Source organism: Trichechus manatus, unplaced genomic scaffold (genome assembly GCF_000243295.1).
Source record: "Trichechus manatus latirostris isolate Lorelei unplaced genomic scaffold, TriManLat1.0 scaffold00150, whole genome shotgun sequence".
NCBI classification, from domain to species: Eukaryota; Metazoa; Chordata; class Mammalia; order Sirenia; family Trichechidae; genus Trichechus; species Trichechus manatus.
In genome coordinates this window covers 3522075-3536340 of record NW_004444086.1, presented here as the reverse complement: position 1 = coordinate 3536340, position 14266 = coordinate 3522075, and the positions used below count along the sequence as shown (strand labels likewise).

The following is a 14266-nucleotide window of genomic DNA, read 5'->3' as shown; positions in this document are numbered from 1 at the left end:
TTGGAAATTCAACACACTCTCTTATCCACATATATATATTTTTGTTTAAACGTAGTCATTCAACAAGAGTGACACAACTGAATGAATATATTTGGACAACCTTCCCCTTAAGTCAGACTCTGTGGAAAGATAAAGGAATAGAATTCCATTCATTTTTGAACTTGAGTTATACTATGTTCATTACAACACTAAAATTCTGTTATTGTGACACTACCTCAAAAGATCATATTTTTGAGTCCTGTGTCATGGTAGGTCAGTCGTAGGCAGGGAAAACGCAAACAAAAAGAATCCTGAATCAAATGCCATGTAGACCAATATGCATTTCAAAGGCCCTGCCCATGTAGTCAGTGGGTTAGGGTTTTTGTGTTGTTTTCTTTTTCTTTCTTTTTTGGGGGGTTGGGGAGGGAGAGGGGTCCTCTTTCATGTTAATCTAATTGTGCATAACCCAGGCACATTTTACCATGTAGGGGAACTTTCTCTTTAGTGTCCCTTCCCTACCACACACTCTGGCCTCCTTTCATTCCTCTGCTTCTGATGTCAGAGTGCTCCCCGGGTGTACGTTTAAGGGAGATTCCCAGGATGGTGATGTATTCTACTTGGCTGCTGAGGAATTTACTATCCCCTCACTTGGCAGCAAATGAAAGTGGGTATTAATTTCTCAGAGTGCTGGTAGAAACATGAGAGAGGGGCTGCAAGAACGATACCCACCTAAATCTGTGTGTCCTGCCCAGCATGCTGCCGTTTCAAAAGAGGCAGAGAAAAGAAAATTAAAAGAAAGAAAAGATTCTCCTGAGTTGACTTCTCTGTATTTTGCGTCGTTAGGTTTTGGAGAGAGATGCGAGAGGTTTGGGCCCTGAACTGAGCTAAATTATGCAGCTGCGGGGATGCCAGGTCCTCCAGAATAGGATGCTTCGTTTAGATTTTCCACAATGCTATTGAAGTGCTTATTTTCCTCCTGAAGAGACACAAACAGATGCAAACTTCTGTAAACACTTTAGAATTGAATTCAGTGAGTTTGGCCTCTCAGCAGTGCTCAATAGCTGACAGAAAAATGTCTAATTAGTGCAAGTGGAAATAATAGGGCCACTTGGATTCCTTCCATCCTCCTCCAAGTCTACTTTTCCAAGGAAATCAAAGGCCCTTTTGTCTGGCAGGTCACCCTCTCTCAGGCTTTTGTGTTCCAATCTATTAAGAGTAGAAGGGGGAAAAATAGATTAGGCAATGTTCTCTGCTCAAATATATGGCATATTCGTGCGGGGTGCAGAATAGGGTGTTTGCAGCATCAGTTTACAGGTGCTTGAGGAGGGATTCCTCCATTGGGCACAGCCAACAGCAACTCGCACGTGCGTGCTGAGAAGGCTCGCTTTCAAGAACCAGCTTTCCTTCACCAAGTGCCATACAGCCTGCTCGTTTTCCTTTTGCTTTCTCAGTTTCTGGTAACATCACTCCTCAGAGTTAGTGAAGAGAAGAAAGCGATTAAAAGAAATTAGAAGCTTAGCCATTTTTTGAGATAAGCCTTATAGATGTTATATGCATAACCCATTGTTTCCTTTTTACTTTATTGAAAATTCTACTGCCACTTATTTCAGGAGATTTTCTCTGCCTGTTATTGATACTTTGTCATACAGAGAGTGGGGATAGTGAACTGACTTCTTTTTCCTAATTTTTTTTATAGCGTTCCTTGTCACATTTGGGCACAGCTGCAGTATGCCTACGTCTATGCCGATCATTCTACCCATACTTCCTCTATTCTTGAAACAGCAATGCGAACAGATATTACCCTCATTTCACAGATGAGGTCATTGAGGCTCATAGAAGTTAAATATTAAGTAACTTGCCATGGCAAGTAAATGGTTGAGGCAAGAAATAAACCCAGATCCCTATGGTTTCATCTCAGACATTTTTGTATCTCTAGAAGTTTTGATCATTTTTTTTTTTTGTCTCTACTCCATGTACTCAATTTTTACTCTACTTTCTTGAACATATAGAATACAGTTATAATAACTGTCATTTCTGGGTCTGTTTCTGTTGGTTGATTTTTCTCTGCAATGTGGGGTTCTTACTTGCCTGGTAACTTTTGATTGGATGCCAGACATTGTAAATTTTACCTTATTATATGGTGGATATTTTTTGTATGCCTATAAATATTCTTAAGCTTTGTTGGAAAACTGATCTATTCAAGGCTTGTTTTTAAAATTTTAGAGTGGGACAAGAGCAGGCTTTAGTCTAAGGCTAATTTTGGCCCACTATTAAAGCAGAGGAGCCCTGGTGGTGTAGTGATTAAAGAGTTCGGCTGCTAACCAAAAGGATGGCAGTTTGAATCCACCAGCTGCTCCTTGGAAACCCTATGGGGCAGTTCTACTCTGTCCTATAGGGTCTCTATGAGCTGGAATTGACTTGATGGCAATGTTTTTTTTTTTTTTTTTTGGCGGAGGGGGAGGTGGTTGTTTACTGAAGCAATACCCTCTGAATACTCTAGTCCATGCCCTGTGAATGACAAGATATTTCACTCTGGCTAGAGAAAACACAAACTGCATGAAACCTGAGGATTGTTTCCTCTGCTACTTCCAGTTGGTTCTTTTCCCCAGCCTCTGGTGATTTCTTTCCACACATGAGCTAATCAGTATTTTGCTGAAGACTCAAGGGGGGTCCTCTGAAGATCTCTGCAACTCTCTCCTTCTGGTACTCTGCCTTGCAAACTGTAGCCACTGTAGCCTCCCGAGACTTCTCACTCTGTCTCCTCAACTCAAGGAGACCACATCACAGAAAGGTTCCACTGTACTTACAAAGCTTCACTGCAACTCAGCATGAGTGCACAATTGGAGTAATCACCAGCTAATTACCAAATCATCATTTGCTCTCATGACACCAGCATTTACTAGAGAATTTTAAAACACTGAAATTAAAGGCCATCTCCAAGGAAGTTTTCTTTTGTTTTTAAATACATAACAAGAACACTTTTTTCACTTGGTCTTTGGGTTTTTTCCTCCTGTTTTTTTCTTAGAATTCTCTCATCATAATGAAGGCTATGTACAGGCATACCTCATTTTATTGCACTTCGCTTTATTGCGCTTCACAGATATCGTGTTTTTTACAAATTAAAGGTGTGTGGCAACCCTGCATCGAGCCAGTCTATTGGCACCATTTTTCCAATAGCATGTCCTCACTTTGTGTCTCTCTGTCACATTCTCACAATATTTTAAACATTTTCATTATTATATATGTTATGGTGATCTGTGATCACTGATCTTTGATATTACTATTGTAATTATTTTGTGACACCATGAACCACACCCTTATAAGACAGCAAACTTAATCAATAAATATGTGTGTTCTGACTGCTCCACCGACCAGCCATTCTCCCATCTCTCTCCCTCTCCTCGAGCCTCCCTATTCCCTGAGACATGACAATATTGATATTAGGACAGTCAATAACTCTCCAATGGCTTCTAAGTGTACAAGTGAAAAGAAGAGTTGCACGTCTCTCACTTTAAATTAAAAGTTAGAAATGATTATTAAGCTTAGTGAGGAAGGCATGTCGAAAGCCCAGATACGTTGAAAGCCAGGCTTCTTGTACCAAACAGTTAGCCAAGTTGTGACTGCAAAGGAGAAGTTCTTGAAGGAAATTAAAAGTGCTACTCCAGTGAACACACAAATGATAAGAAAGAGAAACAGCTTTATTGCTGATATGGAGAAAGTTTTAGTGGTCTGGATAGAAGATCGAACAAGTTACAACATTCCCTTAAGCCTAAACTTAATCCAGAGCAAAGCCTAATTCTCTTCACTTCTGTAAAGGCTGAGAGAGGTGAGGAAGCTGCAGAAGAAAAGTTTGAAACTAGCAGACGTTGGTTCATGAGGTTTAAGGAAAGAAGCTGTCTCCAAAACATGAAAGTACAAGGCGAAGCATCCAGTGCTGATGTAGAAGCTACAGCAAGTTATCCAGAAGATCTAGCTCAGATAGTTGATAAGGTAGTTACACTAAACAACAGATTTTCAATGTAGATGAAACAGCCTCATATTGGAAGAGATGCCATTTAAGACTTTCATAGCTAGAGAGGAGAAGTCAGTGCCTGGCTTCAAAGCTTCAAAGAATAGGCTGACTCTCTTGTTAGGGGCTAATGCAGCTGGTGACTTTAAGTTGAAGCCAGTGCTCATTTACCATTCTAAAAATCCTAAGGCCCTTAAGAATTATGCTAAATCTACTCTGCCTGTACTCTGTAAATGGGACAACAAAGCCTGAGTGACAGCACATCTGTTTGCAACATGGTTTACTGAATATTTTAAGCCCACTGTTGAGACCTACTGCTCAGAAAGAAGGATTTATTTCAAAATATTATTGCTCATTGACAATGCACCTGGTCACCCAAGAGCTCTGAGGGAGATGTACAAGGAGATGAATGTTGTTTTCATGCTTGCTAACACAACACCCATTCTACAGCCCATGGACCAAGGAGTAATTTCGACTTTCAGGTCTTACCATTTAAGAAATACATTTCATAAGTCTATAGCTGCCATAGATAGTGATTCCTCTGATGGATCTGGGCAAAGTAAATTGAAAACCTTCTGGAAAGGTTTCACCATTCTAGATGCCATTAAGAACATTGGTGATTCATGGGAGGAGGTGAAAATATCAACATTAACAGGAATTTGGAAGAAGCTGATTCTGACTCTCATGGATGACTTCAAGGGGTTCAAGACTTCAGTGGAGGAAGTAACTGCAGGTGTGGTGGAAATAAGCAAGAGAACTAGAATTAGAAGTGGAGTCTGAAAATGTGACTGAGTTGCTGCAATCTCATGATAAAATTTTAACAGATGAGGAGTTTCTTCTCATGGATAAGCAAAGAAAGTGGTTTCTTGAGATAGAATCTACTGCTGGTGAAGGTGCTGTGAACATTGTTGAAATGACAACAAAGGCTTTAGAATTTACATAAATTTAGTTGATAAAGCAGCTGTAGGATTTGAGAGGACTGACTCCAATTTTGAAAAGTTCTACTGTGGGTAAAATGCTATCAAATAGCATCACATGCTACAGAGAAATCTTTTATGAAAGGATGAGTCAATCAATGTGGCAGACTTCATTGTTGTCTTATTTTTAAGAAATTGCCACAGCCACCACCCCGATCAGTCAGCAGCCATTAACATCGAGGGTTGCTGCAAATTCTGCAGTGAGCAGCTGAGGTTGCAAACTGAGGTTGTGTGTACCTGACTCAAGAAAGAGTCTTGCTCAGAGGCTGGCCTTATCAGACAAAGCTGGGCATACATAAAATCATCAATTTTGTTTTCCATCTTTGGCTTTATATTTTATGAATGTTAAACGACTGAATTTTCTCATTTTGGAACTTATATTTTTCAACTTAATGATTTACTTGACAAACTTCAATAGAAATTTTGAGCATTTCAGTTTTAGTTAGGCTTTATTTGGTTGTAAGAAACAGAGAGTCCCTCAGGAAAACTCATAAAAGGTGATGTACATTGTTATGAAGATACAATAGGACAATAAAGAGACATATAACTCCAAGAAGAGCACTCATGAAGAGGTGGATCTGGATTCACAGCTGTCCTTGTTCTTGGGTCTACACTCCAGTACTGCCCGATAATGTGGCTTAGCTGCACTCTACTTTCTGCTTCTTTGTATTCTGCAACATTTGGAAGATTCTTTCTGTTTTGGGTCTAGTATGATCAGTTTGTTTTTTCAAGCTAGGCCACAGAATCATGGGACCAGCTATCAGGTCTCTACTTTTAGGTTAGCTTTGATCTGGTGGGCCACAGGGAGGGAGGAGTTATATAAAGTCAAATAGCAAAAAATATGACTGCTTACAAGTCAGGAGCTGTGGGCAGAGCAGTTTTCCTTAGAAATGGTTATGGAGTGTCAGACAATGATTAATGTTTTGGGGGTGGGGGTAGTTTCCAATAGCACCACACTTTTGTCCTGGATTCTGAGCAAATTGAGAAATAAAACAAAAGAGTTAGGCAGATAAGAGATCAAATGTTACCTTTAATACTGGTAAAGGCTAAGTTGGAAGATAACGCTCAGTGTTAGAGCATAAGGGGTCTGCTGACTAAACCCCAGAATTACTTAGATTTCCCTACTCAGTCACAGGAAATATTGGGCCAAGCAGAACACCCCATACAGGGTGACTTTCTAGATAAGACTTATGAAATGGAAGAGCAGAGAAAAATCTGCTTCCTGTAGACAGCTTGTTCCCAAGAGAAAGGAGGAGAAGTTAAGCTGTACATGCAGTTCGAATCTACTAGGCACTCCTTGGAAACCCTATGTAGCAGTTCTACTCTGTCCTATAGGGTCACTATGAGTCGGAATTGACTCGATGGCAACGGGTTTTTTTTAAGCTGGGCTTACAAAAAATGTTTTTGTTGTTATACCTAATTATAGGGGTATTTTTATAGACAGTCATTTTGGTGTCATCTCCTCTGACATTGTCACCGGATGCGGTCCACACACCTCCACATACCACTAGTGATGCCACTGCATGTACAGCTTAACTTCTCCTCCTTTCTCTTGGGAACAAGCTGTCTACAGGAAGCAGATTTTTCTCTGCTCTTCCATTTCATAAGTCTTATCTAGAAAGTTTCTGGTGTTTTAGCTACAGTATTGTGGTAATTAGTATTTATGTACCTATATCAATAACTTTTTTTGAGAATGAAGTAGTAATTTAAGGATAAGAAGGAGTAATATATGGGAATTACTATTTACGAGCAATATTAGTACAAAAAACACTACTAAGGATTCTGTATGGTCTGGTATGGGAGGAGATCTTTGGAGGGGTGATACCATGAGTTACTGCACTGGATGACACCAACCCTAGTGACACCACTGTATGCATGCCCGGTTTATTCTTCCTAAATTTACCAATCAGATTAGTCACTTCACCTTCTCTGGGGCAAAGTGAGCTACAGTGTAGACAGAGGCCAGGAGTGCTACAGTAAATTGAGCTCCTTTCATATGGACGGAAACATCAAGAGGAAATATGAGGTACATCTACTCCTCACTTATCGACTATATCATTATCTGACATTTCACATTTAAGACAATAGTAAAAAATATAGTATCCAAATATTTTGCTCATCAGCGACGTACGTCTGGCAGTAACAAAGGCTGAGGGATGAGGCGAAAGTAACACTGGTTCTGATGGTTAAGGTTGTGTCAACTTTACTGGGCCATGATTCTCAGTGGTTTGGTAGTTATGTAATGATATAATCTGTCAGTTATGTAATGATGTAATTTGACAGTTATATAATGATGTAATTTGGCAATTATGTAATGCTGTAATTTGTTGTATAATGATGTAGTCATCCTCCATTTTGTGATCTGATGTGGCTGTCTCCTATTTCTGCATAATGCCAATTTTTACATAATGACCTAGTCTTTAGAACCTAACCATGTCGATAAGTGAGGAGTGGGTGTATTCTTGCTAACAATTGGCATCTCTTTTGCAATGAGAATAATGACTAATTAGAATTAAAGGATAAACATGAGTGCAAATTGTCATTTTCCCAGCTTAATAAACACATTTTGATAGTTAAAAGCCTTAATGAGTTAAGAAAGCATCAGTTTGAAAAAAGAGGTGTTATTATGCTAGTTATTGATAGTCATTACCTGGTTGATGAACTCGTGTGAATATAAATGCTGTGTTTCATAGGCATTGCCATAGATCATCACACCTAAAAGAAAAATATATAAACCAGAAATCAGATCTCAGCTGAGTGAGTAGTACTACAGATCCTCAGAATGGGCTACATGTAAAGGTTTAGGCCAGTTTTACTTAGACATCTGCAAGTCTCAAATTGAAACTCTAAAAGACCTGTTTCAGGGTTGGGCTTTGAAAAGCAGAATTATCCTCCCAATGTGAATGCATCCTCCTCTTTTAGTCTGTTAAATTAAACTATGCTTAGACTGGTAACTGCAACAGCATTTATTGCATATCATGGTATTTAGTAACAAAATTATGAGCATCAGATCAATGATGTATACATTCTCCAGCTTTATTAATATAAAAGTGGTATATCATGGAGGAGAGTGGGGAGCAGTTCAGTGGTAGAATTCTTGCCTTCCTTGTGGGAGGCCTGGGTGCAATTCCTGACCAACGCACCTCATGCACAGCCACCGCCCATCTTTCAGTGGAGGTTTGCATGTTGCTCTGATGCTGAACAGATTTCAGCAGAACTTATAGACTAAGACAGACTAGGAAGAAAGGCCTGGTGATCTACTTGAGAAAATCAGTCAATGAAAATCCTATGGATCACAATTGTCCAGTCCACAACCTATCATGGAGATGGCACAGGACTGAGCAACGTTTTGTTCTTTTGTGCATGGGCCCGCCATGAGTCTGGGTGATCCCATGGCAGCTAATAATAACAGCATGAGGATAAAGCACGTGGGATCTGGACCTAGACCTCCTGTGTTACAACTCCAGCTTTCAGTTACAGATCATGTAACCTTGGACAAGTTACTTAACCTCTCTGTGTCTCAAGATTCCCATCTGTAAAATGAGGATAATAATAAAACCTGCCTCTTAGGACTGTTGTGAGAATTAAATGAGTTAATAAATGCAACATACATAGCACTGTGCCTGACACACAGTTTTGCCCAATAGGTGCTAGTACATAAGAATATGAGGGGAAGAAAGCAGTGCTTTGGGTAGTAGCCTGTGGTAAGAAAATGGGCAGTGCTTACAGTGCTTTCTAGACTTCATATTTGAGCTAACATGCCCAGAAAACACTCAGCTTGATTTAGTTTAGAAAAAGGAGAACTCATTTATGCTACTAGCTGCATAACTTGAAATGTCTTTAGTATATACTTTAAATGACCAAAAGGTAATGTTTTTCCATACAAGTTTGCTTTATCTCTTCTTCTCACTTTTTATGTTACACTCTCATTTCATGCCTGGTTTCTTCTTTTATTTATTAACTAAACATAATAGTACAAATTAAATTTAAAATGTTACCTAAAAGTCTGTATTTCCCCTTAATTAAAATGTAGGCAATAAAGGAAGCAGAATGTCTTTGATGAACTGATGTGGAAATCTCACCCAGAGGAATGATAACTGAAGGAAACAAGCAACAGAACAGTATGTCTAGTGTGATCTCATTTATGTAAGAAAGAAAGAAGAGAAGAAAGAGAGAGAGAAAGAGGGAGGGAAGGAGGAAGGGAAGGGGAAGGCAGGGCAAGGAATCAGTTAATGTCTAAGTATACTCTAAAGCATAGAAGTTCTGAAAGAATCTCTCCAAACTATTATCAGGGGAGAGTAGGAATGAAATTGGGGGAGAAGAAGGTTAAGGAGTGAGAAACGAAGGGGCGCTCTTAATTTTTACTCTGTAAGCTTTTGAATTGTTTGAATTTTTAACAACAGGAAATATGCATCTATCATTTAAATAATTTTAGATCTGTACTGGGAAAAATGGAATAAGTGAAATATTATTTTATCCCACAATTAAATCAGACTATTTTTTTTTTCTTTTGGTTCAGTAACCTAATAAAGTATATTTCTTCTCCTTTCTATAGGTTTTTCGTTGTTGTTGTTTTTAACAAAAATACCTAAAAGCTGAAGCTTTGTCCTCAGACTGCCTTCTTTTCCTTCCGGGCTCTATTTCTGTCTGGTTAGTGATGTTCTTTGGATGTTCCTTCAGGCGTCCTTGAAAGAATCCATCCAAGCTCAGGACTGTGCTACTGCTGCAGCTATTGTGTTCCTAATGGACCGGTTCCTGTATGGGCTCGATGTCTCCAGCAAACTCCTACAGGTCGCCAAAGGCCTCCACAAGTTGCAGCCAGGAACACCAGTTGCACCACAGGTGGTTATTCGCCAAGCCCGAATCTCAGTCAACTCAGGTAGGTGCCCTCCTGCTGGCCTCCCTGCGGGTCCTGAACGTTGTCTTGTCTTCAGCTTCCCTTCCCTCCGGAGCTACTTGACTTCTGAGGGCAGACTTCGTGGCATCCTAAGGGCCCCGTGTGCCATCTTTTCAAGCCTCCCTTCCTCCCTCCCCCTGCCCTGCCTCCATGCCCTTCCACCCACCTCTTTGCCAGTACAAAGGCCCTGGCATAAAGGGTGTCAGAGCCAAAAGCAGTAGAGAAAATTGTGAAAGGGTGTGGAAAATACTAATTGGAGCTTTTGTCTTCTAACAAATCTGTCCTGCTGCTTTCAAACAGAGGTATCTGAATTGCTGTACTTCTGACCAAGATCCTTTAAAAAGCAGCTTAGAATTCTACTATTTTTTCTTAGCTCTCCTGTCTCTTTTCTGTAGGACCACTTGACTATGCTAACAATAAAACTGACAAACCCACTGAAGTAATTTGTTTTTTTTTTCACCACTCAGAACATGGTACAGTACCTGATTAGGTCTTAAAGTCTTTTTTTATTTTCCTGTCACTTTGAAACGAAAAAATGAGGCTGACATTATAGCTTAGAATGTAGTTTGCAAAGGGGTTGGAGGGGAGGGTGGGCTGTTATATAGGTATTATAACCAAGTCCACTTCCATAGAATCCTTTTATTATTGAAATTACTAATGACCATTAGGTTTATAAATGTGTACCCTGCTATTATCATTTCCGAGGGTGAAAGACTAGAGGATTAACTGAAAGCCTCATGAAAACAAAATTTGAATTGTATCTCCCAGAAACATAGGACTGGCTGATATTTTGGTTGGTTTTAGCTATTATTATTGTTTTAATCCACCAGTCGTCTGTCAGTTTTTCATACTTTGGTGGCTTGCTTGATGCTATGATGCTGGAGGCTATGCCACCAGTATTTCAAATATCAGCAGGCTCACCCATGGTAGACAGGTTTCAGCAGAGCTTCCAGACAAAGACTAGGAAGAAAGGCCTGGTGATCTACTTCCTAATATTAGCCAGTAAAAACCGTATGGATCACAACAGAATATTGTCCTATATAGATAGTATTGGACGATGGGCCCCTTAGTTTGGAAGGCACTGAAAATACACAGTGGCCACAACAATGGACTTGAGCATACCAACGATCGTGAAAATGGTGCAGGACCACGCAATGTTTCATTCTGTTGAACGAGGGGTCGCCATGCGTAGGCACCGACTTGACAGCAATTAACAACATTGTTTTAATAACTCTGGCCTTTAAGAGATATTTTAGAGTAAAAGTTAGAGATAAAAGGCTCAGACTTCCAAATCGATCAGCATGGAGGACTGAGCAATCGCAGCATCTTCTGCTGTAAACACGCAGAAATTGTGTACAGGTATCCCCCGCTTTTCAAAAGTTCGCTTTACCGCCACTTTGCTTTTCGGAAAGACCTACATTATTAACTGTCCTCACTAACCAAAAGAAATCCTAAGAGGATTTTCGCTTTTACGAAAAAAGGTGAAAAGCGGAAGTGGTGTTCAGCGTTTGTTTTGCAGTGAGCTGTTAAAGAGGCAGCGCGCGCTCAGAGCCGCTAGAGTGGCCTCATCAAGCTCCTTTCATTATATCATTCCTGCTTTTACTATGTTGTTGTTGTTAGGTGCCATCAAGTCTGTTCCGACTCACAGTGTCCCTAAGGACAGAGTAGAACTGTCCCATAGGTTTTCCAAGGCTGTAATCTTTAGGAAGCAGACTGTCACAACTTTCTCCCACAGAGCAACTGTTGGGTTTCAATGCCAACCTTTTGATTAGCAGCCAAGTGCTTAACCATTGTGCCAACAGGGCTCCTCACTATGTCCGTAGTAATCTAAAATCCAGCCAGGCATGTATCACCAAGTCTTTCTGTCCCACAGACTGGGAACGTTCCTTGATTAGGGCCCACTTCTTCTCTCAGGGAGTGGTTCCCCAAAGCTCTTGGATTTATCCTGAGTCATCCTTTCTTTTCCATAAGACATTTCTTAAGAAAATAAATCTCTTTGACACTGAATATCTTTCTCAGCCTGCTCCCCACCCATAGAAAGTTGAGGAGCCAGAGTCTCTTTTCATTTTGAACTATCACTGCTCTTCTTAGACTCTTTCATTACCTTGTGATTTTCTGCTTTGAATTTTTTGTTGGTGATGGAAGACATACTGAATCAAGGAGCATTTCTGAAATTTTGTTATGAAATATGGATTTTGATACATATTTTGTGGGGCACATATGTCCCAATAAACATGCCAAAATATGGTACAATGATTTGTGGGACTATAATTTCCCAACAATAATTGCGCCTTCTATTTGGTTACATTGCATACCTCTGGTTTTCCAAATATGACACACACACACACAAAAAAAACCAAACCCACCAGGGCTCCCTAACCATCCCACAGGAAGCCATAAATATGTTTACAAGGATTATCTACCCATACAAAAGCCAAAAGAGACAAAAGTTTGACCCAGTCACACTTCCTAGATGGATTGCCTCATACGTAAGCCTCTTACCTTAGTGAATTTCCATCAAAGAACATCTCTTTCATTTTTCACTGTTACACAAGCCCCGACTAAAACCCAAAAACCAAACCCATTGCCATCGAGTCAATTCTGACTCATAGGGACCCTATAGGACAGAGTAAACTGCCCCCATAGGGTTTCCAAGGAGCAGTGATGGATTCGAACTGCCGACCTTTTCATTAGTAGCCAAACACTTAACCACTGTGCCACAAGGGCTCCAAGCCCCCACTGGAGGGCAGCAAATACTTTTAGTGGCAAAAGTATCCTCCCAAGAAACCTGAGAACCCAAAAATGTTTGTGGGCACATTCTGTCCCAATAGGAATGAAAAAGTTAAACACAAATCCACACCTACAATTATCTTTGACTTCTACTTTGGGCTTCAAATCAGGGTGCTATGGGACAGCATTTTTAAGATTCTTAGAAGTCCTTTAGTCTGGTCCAGGGGGTACACGGTCTTAACAAAAGGTTTTACAGCCACATCTTTGATTTGATCTTGACCCTAAAGTCACATTTGACTGGAAATCCCTGGACTTGATCTTTGTCCCCAGATTTTAATTTATTTTGATAATCTCTTCCTGGCTGGAAAGACTATTCTGGACCCTCTATATTTCCTCTAAATTCTGCTTGAAAATAGAATAGTTCCCTCTTTAGTTATCTCTTCCTTCCTGTACTTTATCCTAGGTAGCTAAAAAAAAGTCTATTTTGGTACTTCCAGCATTCTTCCTGGAAATCTCCTTAGCCATATCTGCAAGTCCTTCAGCTGTATTTTCTATTTTCTACATTATTACAGGAGACAGTGTTGCCAAACTTCTGCCACTGTATGATGTGTGTTTCCTTCTCTAAAATCTCCAGTAACAATTTTCTCACTGCCTTTTCAGTCTCCAATTACAGTCTTCTCAACACCCTTCATGCCTCTACCTGACACTCGGTTCCTACATTAATGCCATATGTTTTAAGTTTTTGTTACAGCAGTACCCCACTTTTAGGTACCCAATTGTTGTTATTGTAACAGAACCCAAGTTTTGTTGTTTGTAGCATATTGCTATGTTACAAACTACCCCATAACTTAGTGGCTTAAAATAATAACAATTTATTATTTCTCATAATTTTATAGTTCGACTAGGTGATTCTTTTAAGTTGTATGTGGAGCTGGAGCAGCCCGAAGGTCCAAAATGGCCTCACGCGCACAGTAGGGATTTGATACTGGTGGCCAGCTAGGAACTCAGCTGGGACTGTCAGGGAAGGGACTTCTCTTCATGGACCTCTCCATGTTGCTGCTTGGGCTTCCTCACAACGTGGTGGCTTGGTTTCAAGAAGTTAAAGTAGAAGTTACAGATCTCTTCAGGCTCAGCCTAGAAACGTACACAGTGTCCTTTATTCCACATTCCATTGGTCTAAATAGGTCATAAGGCCAGCACAGATTCAGGGAGAGAGGAAATAAACTCTAGATTTCACTTCTTAATGGCAAAGTCACATTGCAAAAGAGGATGTGGGATAGAAGATGTTGTTGTGACCTTCTTTGGAAACACAATCTACCACAGCCAAGGGTATACGTCTCTATGACAATTTGAAGTAGGGTAGTTAGGGGAGACCTTATGAGATGGTGTCTTAGGCTGGGTTCTCTAGAGAAGGAAAACCAGTAAAGTGTATAAATATATATATAAAGAGAGATTTATATCAAGGAAACAGCTCACGCAATTGTAGAGGCTAGAACGTCTCAAGTCTGTGGATCAGGGTAGAGGCCTCTCCCAAGTCACACAGCCACAGAAGCTGGCAAGCCCAAGATCAGCAGGTCAGAGAGCAGGGCTCCTGCTCACAGGCTGTGCAGATCGACGAATCCCAAGTTCGGCAGATAAGCTGACGGCTCAAGTCCCAAGAACTGGAGATGAGGC

The 14266-nt window shown here is 40.3% G+C and overlaps 1 protein-coding gene across 1 annotated transcript in view; it reads left to right on the top strand.

Annotated features, from left to right (window-relative positions):
- ALPK1 (alpha kinase 1) overlaps positions 1-14266 on the top strand; it is a 127820-nt gene that overhangs the window by 98999 nt on the left and 14555 nt on the right. The window contains exon 5 of the mRNA XM_023740217.1: positions 9646-9844. Coding sequence (XP_023595985.1) covers positions 9646-9844 — 199 coding nt within the window. The remainder of the gene's footprint in view (positions 1-9645; positions 9845-14266) is intronic.